This window comes from Saccoglossus kowalevskii, chromosome 18, assembly GCF_978046115.1.
Source record: "Saccoglossus kowalevskii chromosome 18, keSacKowa6.1, whole genome shotgun sequence".
Lineage (NCBI taxonomy): Eukaryota > Metazoa > Hemichordata > Enteropneusta > Harrimaniidae > Saccoglossus > Saccoglossus kowalevskii.
Genome location: NC_140658.1, coordinates 21,999,598 through 22,021,579, shown reverse-complemented (window position 1 = coordinate 22,021,579; position 21,982 = coordinate 21,999,598). Strand labels below are relative to the sequence as shown.

Sequence of the window (21,982 nt, the reverse complement as noted above, 5' to 3'; positions counted from 1 at the left end):
GGTTTAACTACGTGAAAAACCATGGGCGTGATAATTATTGTCAAAATCAAAATAAATGTGTCCTATTCCTGTGACACTTAGACATAAAAATTGAAAACCGGTGACAAACAGCAAAATAATTGCATACAAAAACTGCATTTCCCCGGGCACAAATAATATATGATGCATAAAAAACAATTGTGTTTGTCTCATGTCGCCATATAAATACAAATTACATTAAATCAATCAAAGCAGTTTCCGTACTTGTACTATCATTCGTCAAATTCACGTGAGTGGAGTTGCATCGGATAACGCGATGTATTTATGCCAAGGCTGAAATAAAAATAACAATTACTTTAAAACACGTCTTTTTAGCTAGCATGCCTTTTTAGCTAATTTAGCTAACCTGTAATTCAATATGTCGCTATTTTAGAATAAATTATATTCTCACAATGAGATTGTTGGCATTTTAGCTAAATTAAGATTTTGTTAATTCATGTATTGAGTCAAATTCTCTAAAATGACATGTAAATATTTCAATATGTTTTACAGTATGAATATAAATATCATTAATTGCTAGGCAACAATTAAGATATGCAAGCGCTTTGCTCATTTGGGGCATGAATTCTTTGATGTTTACGCGTCATAACTGTATAATATTATATTGATATGCAGATACAATAATTCATATTTTGACCACGGCGGTCTATAAATATTTATCATTGATAACGAAATCAAACAGTTATATTCCACCTTGGGAGTTAATTTGTATTTAAGTTGTCAGATAATCTCATTACTGTGATGACTTGGTTTTCTTTTTTTGTAAACTAGATCCTCCGCTCTCGATACATATTGATTGGGAAGTCGTGGTTTCTAGACTCGTTGATTATTCGTGCAATTGGTTCGAGTATTTGCATTCTGTGGGACGACACCAGTGTCTGGTGTTCAATGAATCATATGCCTAGTAATAATCAAACTGATCGAATTTTCATTTCAACTTGCTGTGGGTTTTAAGGGCGGTATAGCCTTTATATAAAGACCGTATTACAGCCAGGTGAATTAAATAAATGAGTGCGTTGTTGACGTTTGAGGGCGCTGTCACATTCTGTTTCAGGTATACATACTCATTGTGATAACATAAATGGCCACATCCTATGATAATTAATGATGTAAGACGGTACTTATTGTTTTAAGTATGCCTGCCAGCACGGCAAATCGAATAGTTTCACCGGACACGATAGTATGACACCCCAACCCTTTTCAAAACAACGTGGCAACACAAATCGATACTGTCTTTGATTGAAAGAAGGGAAATACGTTCATTGAGTCATTAATTCATTAAATCAGCCATTCAGTTAACCATTAGTCGGTTCGGACATTCAATTACTATCGCAACCAGATCACCTGTTTCGATGATTAGAACACACGCTGGCAACTTTGAAGACGCGCGTCTTCAGTGGGTGGCTTTTAAGTGAAGAACAAAGAACACTGTATGTCTTAAATCAGACGATTTTTGTTTGTTTCTGAATATGTTTGCGTGTCATCGAATTTCATAGTCAATAATAGTTAACAACGGAAAATAATAAACCTGATAATCGGTTTCGGGTCATGATTTTCGAGACTCTTGTCTTTAGTGAATCTTTTCTACAATATGGAAATTTCAAAACGAATATCACATTGCATGTTTTAAATATCTTGTATATCATGCTTTACTCTGACAATAATTTTATGCAATATAAATCACAATTAATACTATGATTTACATTTATTTTTAATTTTAATGAAGAATGTTATCAATTTTATTCTTGAGGAATGCCTATTAATGTTATTACCATATGTTGTAGCATTGTGAACTCGCTGTCATGTATTGCGTCATGCATTCGTTTACAATCACTTGAGTGGCTCACGTATTCTCAGCAGATTAAGCATCCGGTGAACTCTTGACGCAGCTGCGGTAAGAACACCGGGGTCTCGGGGGTTAACCCACGGTCGCAAACTTCCGTGCCATCAATTCAGTCTCTATATGTATTAAAGTGAACAGAAAGCTAATAACTTGTGGCAATGTCCGATTCACCGAACATAGCTACTCAGTCGTTTGTTGGTTGTTTCTTTCGTTTCCTAAGAGATGCGATACGATACAGCCTTTCCATTTCTAACATTGTGAAAACAACTCATTTTGACAAAGAAATCCGAAATATGTGAATAATAATTCATAATGAAATGTATTGCAGATGCACACCAATGATAATCTTCACAATTACCTGGTTACACAAGAATATTGGAAAGAAAACGAAAAGTCGCTATATATTCTCTATATACTTTTGCATGTTATTTGTCTTGAATTATTACTGAAAAAAGCATGTATGACAAATAACATGGTTTTACTTGGTAAAAATACTGTATTGTTCCCATTACAAATGACTGCTGTCCACAGAAACAAACCTGGTGAAACACTGTGGAACCCACCACAATCAACTACTGTGTGCTCTGATTGTGTTATCACTAATGTTATTTTATATATTATGTATGTTTGAACTGAGCAGTAGTGCCTAGATCGTAGATTCACTTCCTTTAAAAATCAAAATACTTAGCACTAGTGTTAGTTAGAATATACAAAGTCTTTCACAATATTGTAAATTGATTTGCTGGTAAAAAAGACCTTATGAAAACAGCATATGCTTGGAATTCAAATCACGGATTTAGATTTTAACAGTCATGTATATAATGAAGCATGATTACAAATAAATGTCGGAAATCAAGATGACACTTTGTGCATTAACTATACAATGATGTGACATCATGTATACAACAGATATATCAATACACCTTATTTAGAAAGACACCTTCTAAGATTCATACTGCCCTCAGTGTTCTTACCCAAATTCTTTTGTTTGTTCTGTTGACGTCAGTGAACGACATTCAATAGCGTGTAGGGTGTCTTATTCAAATGAGGCCTGTTTACTATTTCGGTTTGTGTTATGTGGCAACAAGTAGTCCAACTCTTAGTCTTATCACTCATAATTAATTGGCATATGATTATTTATTGTGAGACTAATTATGTGTCTTCACTTATCATTGAATTGGGGAAAAGCGATTTGGTTTCGGACGCTAGAGTTGTTGTTAAAGGTCAAAATGATTTTTTGCGTGACATTACAGCGCATGATTTTCTCACGTGATTCTGGTAAGAGTTGAAATGTATTGCCAATGTTTGAAATGGACATCAATTTTAGATGATTGATTTTTTAACATGTTTCTTACAAGTATCTCAACTAAAAATTCATATTTATTTATCTTAGCTAGCATTTTCTGACCGTGTTTAATGTTATCTATGACCAGTTTGTTCGTGTTTAATGTTATCTATGACCAGTTTGTTTTGGTAAAATGATATACCTATGGCAAATAATATTACGATACAGCATTTATAGACTTCTATTGGAAAAAATTAATTGATTACAAGCTGAAATGTTGCCAGACCTATCTTTAGATGGGTGTTGTTTTTGTTGTTGTTGCTATGTTGTTGTTTTAGCAACTGCTCTACACAGTCATTTCGTTTCAAGAACTATCGCACCACGTGAACACTTTTGTTCTATGTTGTTTCACGCCACATGGCCACGGCATGCTGCAGTTGGTTTGTACCATACGATTTGACAAATTAATTTAAAGAGCGATCACAAGTACGTATATAAACGGCTAAAACAAAACTGTAAATAACAACCACCCTATTATAAACGCTTTCGCTAGTAACTTTTGTATAAGACTAGTCGAATTTCATCAGTCGGTATTGTTAGCAGGTTCAAAACTTAGTTCTACTTTTAAGCAAACTCGTCACTTTGTTACAGACACGCCATGGCAGTTAGGTGTCAGTTTCCCACCACGATGGCAATTTGGGTGAGTGACATATGAAGATACAAGGACAGAAAAAAAAAACGGTAAAATGCCATTCTCACGAAAATACATAACTCGGTTTCAGGATTAATTTAAGGTGACTATATAAAGATAATAAAACTTCCTAAAATGCTAATATCAGCTCCAGTGGTCATTTTAGTCGTTATTAGTGATTGTTAAAACGTGTGGTTCGAAGTGAAGATGTTATACGAAGTGACTTGGTACTAGGTCACCATAAATTTACGAATTGACTAGGGGTCGAATTAAATGCACGTGCATTGAAGTGACCGTCTGGTACAAAGTGACCATCTAAAATTAAGTGCCCTACGAGTGATTCGCGTGGGAGTTTATAACGCGTGGCACATAGGGACCATATGGTGCGAAGTGATCCTGTGTAACGAAATGACCTTGTGGTACGAAGTGAACGCTTGGTACGAATTAACCATCTTGGGCAAAGTGACCTGTGTAACGGCATGTGGTGAGAGGTGACCCAGTGTGACGAAGTCGAAGTTAAATGGGACTGTAATTTATCAACTCACCGGGAACAACTAAAATGTTCGCGCAGAATTCGAAACAGAGAATACTCAAAACTAAAACACTCTTTTTTTAATTTACAACCTAGCGTACACAAGCAATATATATTAATTCAAGTTCATTAATTTAATCATTCATTTTATTGCAAAGACAAACGATAGCGGCACAATATTATTATTATATATGTTTTTTTGTAATAATAAACAGGAGACATGTTATAATAATTCAATAATTATTCATCTAACGATAGTTTTGATACGAAGAATTTGTATTTAATTGATACAAAAATCAGCATTCTGAAAAACAAAACACCTGTGTTATAATCATTTATATACATATTGTATCAAATACATTTGACAATTATACTTGACATTAACATATGTACAAAGTATCTCCCGTTTATGTATATATATGTAAATATCGCTCTTGATTATAATAACCTCAAAGACACACTGAAATAGTGCTGTTAAGCGGCAATTAGTTTCATTGTTGTACTGTGGTTCTTGTATAAATAGGCGGGTGGGTCCACGGGTATTTCACACGCTCTGTGCTGTTCTCAATTACAAAGGACTATTCAGTCACGGTCGTAATCGCCAATCTTAGTTTTTTTCTTCTTCCTGAAAAACGAATATATAATAGGAATTACTTCAATAACTGTTTCAAATTGCTTTCTTGCTTGTTTTAATTTGCAGCATATCTTCCTACATATGCACATTATAAATTCTTGTAAATGTTAACGATGTTGATGGCATCATGATGGCATATTTTCGAAGCCTAGAGCAAAGCTCGTGGATAATAGTCTTTAAAGCGGGGGAGTCGTCACCTGCGCATGCGTCAGACGGCCATAGCGTGTCATTGTTTACAAACAAGCGTCTACCCATCAGGAGCCTTTGCGTTTTCAGCGAGTGTTGTTATCGTCGCTTGGGACTCAATTCCCGCGCGTGCACAGGTGACGAGACGAGCCTAACGCTTTAGGTATTTTGGCTACAAATGTGAGTACTTACTTGATGCATATCACGGAGATTATGATGATAATCAATATCAGAACAAACAATGTACTGCCAACCACCGCTCCTACTATTATGTATGTGTTGTCTGGAGAACAAACAGAGAAAGAGGTAACGTTATTCAACCATTATTATTCAGTTTTTCTTCTGCATCCTTTTTTGTTCTGCACATTGTGGCACGAGCACGTGTGAATGTATGTTGTTGTCCACTTTCCGGTTAATTTGGAAATAACTATAAGTTCACGTATGGTTGTGTTATCATGTCATCATGTTATACCTCAGATGAAATGACATTGTGACTTCGTTATCACATCATATAGTTCACATCTTAATACCAGTAACATTACCTTTGCATTTTGGGTCACTTAGCTCATAACACTCCCCGTCGACAATGCATATATCATCCTGAAAAAACAGAAGCAGACGGATTACTTACAAATGCAGTACGAAATATAAGTTTGTAAATGAAGGCCTAGGTATACCAATGAGCAACCGGCTTTGTGACATAATGCTATAAATTGCCCCAGTACACACATCAGTAAAATATTTCAATTTTTGGGATTTGTCAGTGTAAAATGACCACGAAGTTACTGTAACATACGCTTAAAATATAAATACATTTCCCATGTTGACAAATGCAAGACATAATTTATTCTAATTTATTCTAATTTATTCTAATTTATTCTAATTATAATGAGCGCTCAGAAAATTCAATGTATAAGTCAGCTCATTATTGTATAGTACTGCACGCGCGAATGAGCCTCAAGCATTGTGTCAAAAGATCGGACCACTGTCGCAAATCATAAGTCAGCAAAGTACTCGACACAGTCATGCAAAAAAAGTATCGTGAACAGTCAGTCGGAACATTCTTTGTGAAGCTTTTTTTTTTTGCATGACCTGGAGGACCACCACGAGGCACCGTTGAATGCGCGCCAAAAGGGCGAAATTTTATGAGAACAATCTCATTTTTCAAAAACGAGAGATGACTTCAGAGTATCTAGAAACATACAATTCTGAGCTCATCGAACGTGAAGCTTGTCGGCCTGTCTGTACGGTAAGTGTAGTTTGAGGAGAATATGAACAGAACGTAGTTTAGGTGTAACAGTGGAATACTCTTATGTCACCTTGATCCAACCCATATATTTTAAAAGTCAACCTTGATAACGTGTAAGTTTGTACTCGTTGATCTGCGCAACAGTCAAAGTCGCCATCTTCGTTTATATGAGACCCATATACCTCGCGCATGCGTGGCACGACGACTACCGCCTTTTAAACATGAGGTGACTGAGTGGCGCTTTTGTTCGTGCAAGGCATTGACTCTGATAGAGACGCGTTACTACGTATAACAGTGTTATGTATGCAAGCTAAGATTTAACAAGTCGAAGAATATGAAATATAAAAGTCGTTACGTGATTGGTTTGCACATTAAATTTTAGTTTCACCATCAGCGGGTCATCAAGCTTCAGTTGAAAATAGTGTTTGAGATATGCAGAATAACAAAGCCGGAAGTTAATACCAATATAAAGCGGACGATCACTTCGATGACTTATCGTGGAAATTATTACTGTACGCAAAAAGCCGTCATAAGTCATAGGATGTTCAAGATATATCTGGCGTACAGATATTTGAACTGTCAGCTGTACTTGGAACGCGAACGCCATTCAAAAGTTTCTCCCCACACCATAGTAGATTGGTATCCCTTGTAAACGGGGTCCACTCGGCAGTTTCAAAGTACAAGTAACATATTTCAAATGAGCTTTTTTTATTGAGTGTCACCAGTGTAAACTGTGTCGATACTACCACTCTCCTGCGCGGTTAATGCGTCCAATCAGCGGTATTACTCACATTGAACAGACTACGGAAAATAATAGTCAAAAACAAAGGCACAGCTGACGATGCAAGGGAGTAACAACGGCTGGACTGAGCTAATAGTATACTGTAAAACATGTCTTTTTCGCGAGCATGTCTTTTTAGCGAATATAGCGAGAGAATTGATTCGCTAATTCAAGATGACGCTAATGACTTAATTATAAATTCAAAATGGCCAAGGCTTGGGGATTTGTATACAGAAATCCGGTACAACGAAATCTGGGGCGCTTCCTAATTACACTTGACAGTTTTACTTTGTTTTTATGGAGGTGATAACTGCACATTTGTTGTGGCACGCGACAGACAAGTATTGTGAAAACAGGAAATCAACAATGACAAGAAAATTCGCTAAATCAACATTTCGCTATAAAGTTATTTTACCACAATTCGCTAATTTAAAAATTGCATGTCGCTTTTTCAACGTGTTTTACAGTATTTATGTTGTGATTAACTAACCCTTTGGACGCAGTAACCGTCGGTGCCATTACACACATCGCATCTGGAGTTATACACAATCACAATAAGTTCATAACTGGTTAGAGTACCGTCGTTGCTAATTGAAACTAACGACCCTTGTTTTTGATTGGCTACTTCCTCGGCGTCGCGGCGTCGGCGTCGTGAGGACGTAACATCGGTAGGACATTGAACAACTTCGTAGGACAAAAATGTGGCTGGAACTGTATACACGTCTTCAGATACGTCAAATCCGTCTGTACGAATCTAATGGATGTAATTTGAGGAAAGTAGAATCATTTGAAAATCACGCTATTAAAAAGAATAATTTAATTGTTTAAATTGGAAAAAATAATAACAAAATAACACACTATCAGCTGAGAATTTCACATACCGTGATGGTGTTGATATGACATGTCAGATCGTCTGATTCAACAAAATTGCTTCCTTGGATATTAATCACAAGACAAGGTTCTTCACTTACATCGCACAGACCACCATTATGTGCAATGAACACCTCAGGTGCCTCTGCTAAATCAACACTACAATCAGTGCTACCATAACCAGGGGCGCATTCACACAAACCGTTCACGCATGTCCCATGACCATTACAGTCAGCCGGGCAGATTACAGACGTTATGGACATAGGCGGCACAAGTACGCCATTTTCTGTTTCCCATAAAGTTGGATTTTTTAGGACACTCTCCTTGCACTGCTCTTTCATTAGGTCTGCTGAGTTGTCACCAGCTTTGAATGTGTCAAGAACCTTGGATATATAAGAAAATGCAATGTATATAATGTATGTAATCCCCCGAAAAAATGCATCTCAAATGCTTACATCATCGCAAAATAATAATAAATAAATAAATAAATAAATAAATAAATAAATAAATAAATAAATAAATAAATAAATAAATAAATAAATAAATAAATAAATAAATAAATAAATAAATAAATAAATAAATAAATAAAGGGGCGTCAGGAACTTAATCATATCAGTGATATTTCACTGAACTTATGTCACATGTACTGCGCATGCGCTGGCGATGAATTGTATAATATTGAATTGGTGTCGATTTGTGAGTTAGTAAAACATTGCCTTTTTAATACGAAATGATGGGCATTATTTTAATATACATCGCTCATCAAAAATACAAATAAGTTTCAATTTCCAATGTTTTCTAATATATTCTTACGAGTATATCTGCTTTACAAGAATCCACCATCGCGTTCTTGTCGTCGGTTTCAAGCGCGTTTGCACATGCTTTGCCCGCAGTAGAGTTGATGATAATGTTGTTACAATAAACCTCGGCGTCTGTTTCAGTTATACCTGATGTAGTGGGCCAAGTTGGAACCTGAAATTAAATATGCAAAAAAAAAAAAATACTGTGTAACTGGTGTAAACGTTACCACAAACAGGTTGGTTATTAAATAACAGTTATTAATTACTAGATGTGGAGTCTACAATAGTTTTCTTCTCTTATTACGTGTATTCGATCTTTTTTACGCCACAGACCGAATACTTTCGAACGAGAAAACGAAAGGTACGCGCCACTCAAGCGAAATGGTAAGTAATAAACCTCCTTTTTATTTGGCCATTAATTACCACCCTGAAGGATAACCTTTTTTTTCTAGAAAACAATGTGCGATAAACCAGATATCCCGAGATAGAAGACTGACGTTTATGCCCAAAAGTCGACAAAGAAAATCCTATTTTCAAAGATAATGCATTTTACGCCCATAAAAACAAACGTGCATTTTCCCAACAATATGCTCAGGCTCATTTGATTAAACGGCGTTATGTAGTTGGAGTGAAGCAACGGATACATTGCTATGATTCACAGGTGAACTTCCATAAAATTTATAAAATTAAAAATGCTTTTGTTTTTCTGTTCTGCTATGGATCTTATGATTTGAATTAAATCAATAATAATAATAGTAATAATAATAGTAATAATAATAATAATAATAATAATAATAATAATAATAATAATAATAATAATAATAATAATAATAATAATAATAATAATAATCCCACGACAGGTTTTTGTATGGTTGACGCACACGGTACCCACACGAGTGAGTACCGAGCCTTGGGCGAGTATTGATGAAACATTAGTGGTAACTCGTGATTACCGTTGTGGGGTTATATATAACCGTTACCTAGATTAATATTTAATATTCCAATTTGTACAAACCGTTGCATTGAAATCGGGGTCATAGTCGAAGGACAGGTTATCATCTCCGTTAGTGGCCCGTCTTCGCCTTCGCCTCGCGTCATCGGTTTCAAGATAATCATCCGTGACGTCGCACCATCTGCTGTTACAATCGGTGGGATCAGCATCTTCTCTAGGCAGATGTGATCGCGTGCGGTCTTTGTAATATCCGCATTGCTCATTGAGTGTCAATGTATCGAAATCAACAACGTTACCCACGTGTGCATTGGGACTACAGGTACAAAATGTCTTTTGATACTGTGATCCAACTGTGACAGGTAGAACGCTGTCCAACTCACCAAAAAATAGTACTGTGCCATCCGGTGTCCTAAATAAGTATACGACATATATATAGATAAATTTGTATTATGAAATACTTCTCTTCTCTTGCAAAATCTTACAAACTCTATCATAAAACAATAAGCGGCGTTGCGGTGAAAATACACGATTAGCCAATCGCTGCAGCCGTTGACACGATCACGTGATTAGCATGGATGTGTCTTATGATTAAACCATTGTGACGTTGTCACTAATGAATTCAATTAGTAAACAATTCTATTTCTGTCAAATTTATGTAGTATATGTTTATATTATCTACTTTAAACATGCAAGTTGTTGATTCTAAATAATACTGTAACCGGGTGTGAACCATATGTGCGCGCATGATGTCATTATGGTATCGACCCTGTACTCCACGCCCAATTAGAAATATACAGTGTAAAACGAGCAATAATATCATCAATATGTGAGATCATAGTAAATGCACTAGACACCGAAACGAGTCATTGTAATTCATATCTGGTATGCATCAACAAAATAACCAGCACAGAATAACTCCCAATTTATTAGATCACCCCGCCAAATAAATGTTACTCTGTCACTTTTTTATATATCTCCTTTACCTCCATGTTTCAGAGAGTTCGTGCAACCCTTTCCTCCACGATGACGTGGGCGTAGCGAAAGATGTCGTTGAAGAATGGAAAGGTCCTTTCAACAGATCATTGCTCTTATCACTGTCGCAGGTACCACAGAATCCGCCACTTAATATGCCATAATCGTCACTAGCGGGTGACAAATATACACCGAAACCAACGTAAGTGCCCTGTATTTCTACATAAGCTCCGGTTGGGAAGTATATCTGCAAATGAACTCATTTATTCCCATCATATGCCGTTAGTCTATGTACGTGCGATGAAGCAGTCGCTTATAATAACGATTTTTAATCAGTTACAGCTATGCATCGGTGTTTTCTTTTATTTCCAACACATGTTACCTAGTGGGCGTATGTCAGGAAGTAAATTTAATCAAAATCAAGACATTTTCAGTGAGTATTTAAACTCTCACTTGGTTATACCTTATAATTGTATCCGCTGTTTTCACGTATCAATCTGAAACCAGGCGTCATCTCGCCTGTCGCCATAATCTTTATTGTCAGTTGGGAACTAGTTCTGTAGTAACTGTATTGTCTACCCCTCCAGTAATATACAACCAGTGTTCTCGTAATTGTACAGCGATCTACGACAATGACATCATCTTCCGCTCTCACGGCAACCCCACAGTTACACGCAACGGATCCACACGGTGCCAGACGTGTTTGAACCTGGAGAGGAAAAGGAATTGTTAGATTAACGTAACTCACACATGCTTATGGACTAAACATAGTGTAATAAAATGCGACGAACTTATAAAATATTGCTTATTGAATTCATGCATTGGACAACATAATTCATCGCAGTTTTCTATTATTAAAATGATATAATATTATCAGGGTCATGTTTACTGATTTTTCTGAAATATATATTTGTGTAAAAACGTTAGTAAGTGCATTATAGCATAACTCTTATTGATCTCGACGATTTACATTGCCTCCTCAGTCACCAAGACACGACAATAATCAGTGAACATGTAGGTGTAATATCCACGTGTAGAAGATTAATTCCCAGTGTAAATAGTTGTAGTAGAGGCAAAGTTTACGTACCTCGTAGGGCAAAAATTCATGTTTATAGAATATATATTCACCTGGCTTGTAGACATCGTATCGCCTAAGAAATGAAAACGCTTGTAAACTGATTCAGAAAATACATGTCTTTAAACAGTACCACGTATAGCGTAGTAGTTTAATTGAGTCACCATTATGAAAGGTGCTTAAAATACGTGTAGTTTTTTTTTCAAAAAAAATGTTTAAAAGCACACTGTATTATATTATATAGATTCACTTACTGCCCATCACACGTGAAATAGTGTGGATCACCAGTACCACTACATTTCCGGGTAATATAGTCTTTATCGATAACGTTGAACTGAAACATATAATTACATATAAAAAACATATAAAAAAACATATAATTACGTTGTAGGTGGTGTTGTAGTACACTATATAATATTTCATATCTTTACAGAAATAAACTTATGCCACACAACATACATGCAAAATCACGTACCGTTATAATCTGGATGTATTTGTAGTCATTCCATAGTGCATTCGCAGATTGAATTGGTAGAAAACCAAGGTAAACAGTGCCATCACCGTCCTTAAAGAAATCCCGCCTGGCCTTCACGGTTATACTGAAAGTAGCGCCCTCTGCGGTGTTAAAGGGCGTGATCACTGCACCACATTGCTCTTCAACTACGACCTCCGGGTACGTTCCGTAATTTCCATTCCTATCCGTTATAACAACCGGGACACCGATTTCACAGTAGTTGCTACCGTCCGCACATATCAATGGCACAGTTGATTTGAACTCTATAACAGTAGCATTCGAGCTTTCGGAGAGTTCGATGACATCATCTGAAGTAACCATCTATAAGCATATAAAAATATTATATATTGCACATTTCTGAAAAAAACTGTAGGTAGCGACCGACACTTGAATAACGTTTCCGTTTAACGCCCCTCCCTAATCGGCATTGCAATCGCGGTATCTTGCAAATAACGAATAATTGATTATTTTCATGATTAACATGTTCACTGCGGTTATACGCCATTAAGGACGTTTCTGCAATGTCAAAACTGTGATATACAGAAATATGAAATACAGTATCATATATTAAAGCGGGGGGTGTCGTCACCTGCGCATGCGTCAGATGGCCATTGCGTGTCATTGTTTACAAACCCATGAGCCTTTGCGTTATTAGCGTGTGTTGTTATCGTCGCTTTGGACTCAATTCCCGCGCGTGCGCAGGTGACGACCCTCCCGCTTTAAAATGTTACCTGAAATCCAGTGAAATAGTCAGCACTGGTCTTGTTGTGTACAATACTACCACCATTGTAAATGTCTACTTTGCAACTTAACTGTAGAATATAAAGAGTGTAATACGATTATGGTAAAAACCAATATGCCCTCTATAGTTATAGTCCGGTAACATTTTGAAAGGAAAATTGCATATTGCATAGAGTATCAATTAACAAAAACAGATTAAGCAGTAAACAAAAAATTATGAATATAATGAATATTGTATGCATATTAGGTCAACAATCTTTACCGATTCCCCCATGTGTCCACTCCAGGAATTTTGTGACAGTGTAGATACAGTTCCCATGATCGTTTCTTCATAGATCAAATCCATATCTGCATACCATTTGAATTCAAACTCTGTTCCAGTAGATGGATTGTATGCTACCTCGCATTTGAAATTGACACTGGTGTCGCTCACTTCTATCTCAATAGAAACATCTGAGAAGCAGATTTTTTAGATGATAATGTGGCCACTCTGATAGTTTTTGTTGACGTGTATATGTGTATATTGATATAGTGGGAATTTATTGTCGCTTTAATTAATCACACGTTCTTTTAAACAGAATAAGCAGGCATAGAACTCCTATCATTTTAAATTATGTATGATGTGCCAGGACCTACTCGACAAAAAGTTGTGCGAAAACTGTTTATTTCTAATTTGAAATCTTTGCAAATTCAATTCAAGAATATGATAAAAAAAACACAAGCGGAATTTTGTGACAGAAGATTTGATAGATGATAGTCAAACATCTAACGTCTATCGCTGATAAGCACATGACTAAAGTAAGTAACACAGAAAAAAGTGTATGTAAGGTGTGCGGGATATATAAATACACATACTATTGTACATTTCAGTCAATGTCATGTGACATACCTGTATCACAGTACGTCCCCGTATATCCCGTGTTTGTACAGTCACACAAAAACGAACCAGGGCTGTTTGTACACGTACCACCATTTTGACATATCGTAGGAGAACTTGAACACTCGTCAATATCTAAAATGCGAACGTGATTATTATGCAGCATATAACGGTACATTTATGTCTACCTGTATAATAATATATATATATATATATATATCTGATTATTATGCAGCATATAACGGCATAGTTATGTATACCTGTATATTTCATAACACCTTATAGCTTATGGCCACGAATAAATAAAAATGAACAAAATACGTGAAGTATATACAAAGTATTACCTATTTCACACTGGAATCCTTTGTGTCCAGTGTCGTCACATTCACAGGAATATGAAGCGATGCTGTTCACACAAGTCCCGCCGTTTTCACACAAATCAGCATCTTCACATTCGTCTTCATCTGCAACAACATTGCATTTTGATAGATCTGTGGTTTATTGGCGTCTCCGTGCAGTATTATATTTGTCTATAATGTCTTAAAGCTCGTTAATAAAATTGACTTAACAAATTTGGTTTGACCTACAAACACATATCCCGGTTAATGAATCGTTTCTGTGTAAGGTTTGTGGGCATATGCATAGAATTAAGTGTTTACTTTCATATTCGATTGATCTTACAATAGATTTGCATATATATATATGTTATATGCATATTGCTGCAAACAAGCAAAAACTAAATACATCAGAAGAAATACATATAAAAAATGTGTCTTTACGCAACATTTCAAAACAAAAACTGTTCCTGTGATTCTAAACGTGTTCAGACTCAGCAAGGAATACCAGGAATTCCTCATGTGCTGGTATCTGACATTTGTATATTTATGTATATGTGCAAATTACTGCAAACATTTTAAATGTAAATACATGATGTGGGGTGACCCGTGCTTTATCATTTTAGACACATCGACATCGTAATTTATCAAAAACAGTATGTTGAAAGGAATTAGGACATTGTATGTGTAGCAAAGGGAATATCACGGGGGAAAATCCTCTCTCTGGGGTTCTCCACACTTGCCAGGGGGAAATCTCGTCTGGTCTCTCTATCGCGTCCCCTTGAGGTACGGGATCGGAAAAGTCACTCAAGCTCTACAGTCAAATAAGACACACACAACGAAATACGTTTCAGCTCTCGTCTTAGTCGGTCTGTTGAACACAGCGCCCTGGGGAAAAATCCCCAAGACTATCGCAAGGCTGACCCAAGACTAGCCCAAGACTATGCTTAGACTCGCCCCAAGGCTCTCCAGGACTGCCTTCGACTGCGTCTATCGTGCTGTACTCGTCAAGACCAAGTAAAACTCTCTTTATTCATTTTCAAAACTCTAACCAATTACAAAACAGTAAAAAGACTCTAGGGCGTAAGCTTCAATCATAAAGCCAATCACACTAAGCACTGAATACGTCATATCTTTTGGTTAATCGTTCACTACATTAATAACTACGGAATGCTAACTGTCAGAAATAGCGACGGATATCTCGTAATTAGTTCCAAATCACTGAGCCAAGTTCTATCCAAAACTTCAAATGAGCCTAAACGATGACAGACATAACACAGCAATTCGCTAATAATCAACTAATAAAGTCGGTCAACAGATACGGGAAAACAAATTCATGACAGGAATATCAAATAGATATCATACAGTTTTTAAGACATTATTATCGCAAGCGGTGGTTTGAGTATATACTTGACTAGTTTTCACCTCAAAGTTTCACTTCATATTGACTTACTGTATTTACTGACGGGAGCGTTCGCTCAAATATTGACTACGTCCCGCCTAGTATTGCGCATTCGCACTCCCAATTACACGACATATTTCCGTGGATGAACCCGGCCGAACTAAGTAACAATAATTGATTCGGTTGCGGACGAGAATAAAGCAGTCTATTACATTGAATCGTGTGTTAGCACTCTGATTACTAGCACAATTAACGTCATCATGGGTCTAAGTAATGATTCGGGTCGATATGGTTATAATATTAAAGCGTGCATAATATATGAATGCGCGAATTATTGTAGATCTCAGTCAATTTCTTGTGACATACCTGTATCACAGTACGTCCCCGTATATCCCGTGTTTGTACAGTCACACAAAAACGAACCAGGGCTGTTTGTACACGTACCACCATTTTGACATATCGTAGGAGAACTTGAACACTCGTCAATATCTAAAATGCGAACGTGATTATTATGCAGCATATAACGGTACATTTATGTCTACCTGTATAATAATAACTTGTAGCTAATGGCCACGAATAAATAAAAGTGAACAAAATACGTGAGATATATAAAAAGTATTACCTATTTCACAATGGGATCCGTTGTATCCAGTGCCGTCACATTCACAGGAATATGAAGCGATGCTGTTCACACAAGTCCCGCCGTTTTCACACAAATCAGCATCTTCACATTCATCTACATCTGCAACAACATTGCATTTCGATAGATCTGTGGTTTTTGGCGTCTCCGTGCAGTATTATATTTGTCTATAATGTCTTAAAGCTCGTTAATAAAATTGACTTAACAAATTTGGTTTGACCTACAAACCCATATCCCGGTTAATGAATCGTTTCTGTGTAAGGTTTGTGGGCATATGCGTAGAATTAAGTGTTTACTTTCATATTCGATTGATCTTACAATAGATTTGCATATTATATATGTTATATGCCATGTTGCTGCAAACAATCAAAAACTAAATACATCAGAGGAAATACATATAAAAAATGTGTCTTTACGCAACATTTCAAAACAAAAACTGTTTCTGTGATTTTAAACGTGTACGACTCAGCAAGGAATGCCAGGAATTCCCCGTGTGCTGGTATCTGACATTTGTATATTCATGTATATATGCAAATTACTGCAAATATTTTAAATGTAAATACATCAGAGGAAATACATAAGGATGTGGGGTGACCCGTGCTTCATCATTTTAGACACATCGACATCGTAATTTATCAAAAACAGTATGTTGAAAGGAATTAGGACATTGTATGTGTAGCAAAGAGGATATAAAATAGATATCATACATATTTTTTAAGACATTATTATCGCAAGCGGTGGTTTGAGTATATACTTGACTAGTTTTCACCTCAAAGTTTCGCTTCATATTGACTTACTGTATTTACTGACGGGAGCGTTCGCTCAAATATTGACTACGTCCCGCCTAGTATTGCGCATTCGCACTCCCAATTACACGACATATTTCCGTGGATGAACCCGGCCGAACTAAGTAACAATAATTGATTCGGTTGCGGACGAGAATAAAGCAGTCTATTACATTGAATCGTGTGTTAGCACTCTGATTACTAGCACAATTAACGTCATCATGGGTCTAAGTAATGATTCGGGTCGATATGGTTATAATATTAAAGCGTGCATAATATATGAATGCGCGAATTATTGTAGATCTCAGTCAATTTCTTGTGACATACCTGTATCACAGTACGTCCCCGTATATCCCGTGTTTGTACAGTCACACAAAAACGAACCAGGGCTGTTTGTACACGTACCACCATTTTGACATATCGTAGGAGAACTTGAACACTCGTCAATATCTAAAATGCGAACGTGATTATTATGCAGCATATAACGGTACATTTATGTCTACCTGTATAATAATAACTTGTAGCTAATGGCCACGAATAAATAAAAGTGAACAAAATACGTGAGATATATAAAAAGTATTACCTATTTCACAATGGGATCCGTTGTATCCAGTGCCGTCACATTCACAGGAATAGGAAGCAATGCTGTCCACACAAGTCCCGCCGTTTTCACACAAATCAGCGTCTTCGCATTCATCTACATCTGCAACAAAATTGTATTTCGATGGATGTGTCGTTTTTTGACGTCTCCGTGTTGTATTATATTTGTCTATAATTTGTCTTGAAACTCGTTACTAAATGGACGTAACAATTTTGTTTGACCTACAAAGCCATATACCGGATGCGGAATCGTTTCTTTGTTAGATTTGTGAGCCACTTAACACATTATTTAAAAAAATAAGCATAGAATTAAGTGTTTACTTTTATATTCGGTTTTGTTCACAATAGATTTGTAGTTATTTATAATATATATGCAAATTGTTGCAAACAATTAAAAACTAAACACATAGGAAATCAATTCAAAAACAAATGTGCCTATTTCAAAAGGCTGTTTCAAAAAGTGCACGGCTCAACCAGAAAGGGCAATCTGACTTGAATATGTAGGTAGGAATAATATAACATACCTGTGGTCATCGAGAACCGTGCTTCATCCATGCCTAATAGAAATAGAACATTAGTTATTTATTTTATCTATGTGAAGATAAAAATAGCGCAACTAAAAAAATGTCATCGATAAATCATCAGGTCCATTCCTAGCAACCATGAAAACAACCTTAGCAGTGAAGATGAAATAGTTATTTTTCCTGTTTCTAGTATTAATAACAGATAATAGTTCAATCATGGAAAACACAACCATCTTTATTCTTAATCTATTCCTTCTCTCATTTTATAAACTCTGAACATAGCATCATGATACTGGCCTTAAGAGATGTAACCAGCTCAATTATGTCAGTGTTATATCTCGTTCTTTTTGTCCTCGTTCTTCTAAATTATTTTTCCCTAAATTGATAATTAAATTACCTTAGAAACTAGTAATTCCCAAAATATGCAATTCCGACACTATGTTTTCACTTATAGTTTTACAAACTAGGGTTTGGTAGAGTAGAGTACATGGTCATGCGACAGCATTGGGGTTGAAATAGCAATGAATGACAATTTCTAATTGTATAACATTGCTAGGAAATTAACAAATATAATTTTCGAATTACTGTTCTACGTTTATCCACTAGGTTACAAAGTTATCGCTTGATTCTCAACAGAAAATCATTTGCCTCGTGGGCCCATTTCTTTTACTATCTAAGGAATGCAATTTGACACAAATACCTTTTGTTCAAGTATTTAATGTCAATACAAGTGTTTGTGCAATGACTAAAACCGTGACAATCAGAGGATGACACACACGAAGAAAATAGCTTGTAGGCTCAATTTGTCTGGTAAATTACTACTTTTGGTTCCAATTGCAATTTTGTATTATAATTGCAGACATAAAACCACCTGTCGCGTGGACGCAATCGACCCTTCGTCTCTCCTCAGGCATTCAATTAAATACAATAGTCAATTGTGCAGGTATTTTATGCCACTAACAATTGATGTGCAATGAATGAAACAGTGACAATAACAGCTGACACATAAATTAGCTTGCAGTCTCAAAGTTTCTTTGGATATTACCAACCAAATCTTACACTAGCTTTCTTATTTTAATAATCATTCATATAGATTCATTTTCATTAGAATTATATAAGATACATTCTAAGTGGCTTATGATGTTAAACTATTTGAAGACCCATTACTCTGGCAAACGCTATTTTAACAGTATGAATTCACTCTTTTACAATTTGATCACGCAGTTTTAGACACCATCGTTTGACACATTCCCTGACACATACCCTGGAGTATATAGGTCATTTAAATTTCAGTCCAATCAAACATAAGGTTCTCAATATCTTTGATATATTTAAAATTTCAAGAATACAGATAAATGAATAAAATTTTAGAGTTACTGTACTCAGTTTGGAGTAAATTGGAGATAAAATAGCAAGTTTTGGTTGTTTTAGTGTTTTCCATGACAATGATTCAGTTCAAAATCTCAGCGTTTTGTTCGTTGACAAAATGTGAAAACTGATATAATACTTTTTTTATATAAATGCACCAATACTTATTTTTAGTTTTAGTTTTTAATCTCGAAATGTATTGAGGTCTATGAAAACCGCTGTTAAAATACCATTTTATTTATTTTTCATTATTAATAGTTTGGCAGTTACGCATATTAACACTGAAGCTAAACGAATTCGTATAATATTGATAATACTGATAATACACAATTTAATTACTAGTATATACGGATTTTGATGCGACATATCGTTATCCGCAAAAATATCTACATACATGTCAAAAATACTCGAGACGTTAAGAATTTGATACAGTTGTCTTTTGTAGAAGTAATTCATGTCTTCACAAATTGTTGTGCTTGGACTGAAACAGTAACACTAACAGCCGAGCACATATAAAGAAAATATCCTGCAGGTTCAATTTCTCTTTCTGTATCACCTCCCCCGCCACTTCTTACAAACACGTGTTGAATTGTATTTCGGAAATGATGTTCACTTATTCTTCTTTTATTAAGAACAAGTTTTATTTCAGTGGTTATAGCATGTACATATTGAAGTATCGCTGCCTTCACAATGCGTCGTAATCAATTAGGTGTTTTTAATATCTGAGACTGATACCTAAGCGTGTACAATTCTGTAGTTCCGCAGCACATTTCTTGCGAATACATTTACGAATATAACAACAGCTTCAAATATAATTATTGTCGTTAAAATGTCTTCAGATGTCGGTGGTGTGCACATTCAAAAATAGAGAAAATTACCTGTATTATATTCTGGCGTCAAATATGTTGTGGTCCATGCTTCGCTCACAACGAATAATATAGTGACCAACAAAAAGGACTGCACAACTCGTCCCATGTCTGCTTTTCATGCGTACCTTTACCTAGACTACAGGTAACACTCTCTTCCAGCTCTTGAATAGTTGGGCGTTAATCTGTTGTTAATAAATATCATGTGACTCAATCTCTTAAAATTCTTTTTGGATAGCTTTCGTTTCATCGAATACTTAAATGTCATTAAGTCTTCCATAATTCATTCAGTGACAGTCTTCACAATACAAAGCATGAACAAGACCGACGCTTGCTCGTTACTGTGTGATGTGGTGTGTGATATGTGAGCCCCCATAACTCATTGTTGTGTATGTGTTGAGGTGACTGGCTTGCGAGTTTTTAATTGATTCACTACTCACTAACTAGTTTTGCCCGTCCTGCGTTGTCATGTCACCTTTATTTTTGCTTTTGTGTTTTGTGGAATAGCAACTGTGACGATAGGTGAACATTGTTATAGAACAGGCACTTCACTATTTCCTTGTGGTTAGTTGTACGCATGAAACTGCAACCATCAAAATGCCAAAAAAACATACTACAGTTGATCCAACCATGCATTTACCATGATGTAGCTAGTTATGACCCCCCTTGTTTAGATTGCTGTTGGTTCAGCCCTTAGTGAAACCGAAAGAGGTACGATGTTTCGGATGTATTGAGATAGGATACAATTTTGATGTTAGAGAGGGAATAACCCCCGAATAATTCGGGAACTGATTATTAGTAAAGGTGATTTCCTTACTAACCATCTAAAGCAGTTTAAATTGATTCGATACGTGAAGTGTTATACTCTTGCAAGCTATTGGTGGCGATAATTGCTTGCCTTAACTAGTTCCTCTTCGAACGAAGATTTAAAATTGGAAGAGTGATCTGCGTCTGTGCGTCCGTGCTTGTATCTTGGATATACCTAGGCCCATTACATTCAGACTTTCAACTCAACACCATACATTTTCGGAGGCGTCCATTTTTTTATAATCCGATTTAAGATTTTAGACCATTTTTAAGCTTAAGCATTTCTACAATTCGAGACGGGATATCAGTCGTGTATGAATGGCTTTCATTTCAACTTCAAGTTGATAGATGCATTTGACAAAATGCGGCATTGATGCACGTCATTGTCTTTTGCAAATCGGTTTCAAAATGGCTGACTGGCGGCATTTTTTGTTTCACCAAATGCTGTTATTGGTCCTTATCTCTCACGTGCGTTGACCAAACACGTTCACACTACATATTTACATGGTGGAAATGTTACTTTTGAAAATCTAGCAAAATCAAGCTTTTCTGCCTTTCATGATATGGACGCATGGAGCCGGGAGCAGTCTTTGGTGGCGCTGTATACAATCGAA

The 21,982-nt window shown here is 36.1% G+C and overlaps 1 protein-coding gene across 1 annotated transcript; it reads right to left on the bottom strand.

The window, feature by feature from the left end:
• Positions 1 to 4,519: 4,519 nt before the first annotated feature.
• Positions 4,520 to 18,358, bottom strand: LOC144350680 (von Willebrand factor D and EGF domain-containing protein-like). The gene is made up of 21 exons (XM_085493000.1): positions 18,328 to 18,358; positions 17,787 to 17,906; positions 17,531 to 17,653; positions 16,401 to 16,520; positions 16,145 to 16,267; positions 14,386 to 14,505; positions 14,054 to 14,176; positions 13,427 to 13,617; positions 13,155 to 13,235; positions 12,385 to 12,744; positions 12,164 to 12,243; positions 11,922 to 11,985; positions 11,298 to 11,543; positions 10,846 to 11,081; positions 9,926 to 10,271; positions 8,924 to 9,082; positions 8,122 to 8,493; positions 7,731 to 7,994; positions 5,741 to 5,810; positions 5,403 to 5,493; positions 4,520 to 5,015 (listed from the first exon to the last, which is right to left on the bottom strand). The coding sequence occupies exons 1-21, from the start codon at positions 18,356 to 18,358 to the stop codon at positions 4,973 to 4,975; spliced, it is 3,363 nt and encodes a 1,120-aa protein (XP_085349126.1). The 3' UTR covers positions 4,520 to 4,972.
• Positions 18,359 to 21,982: the final 3,624 nt, after the last annotated feature.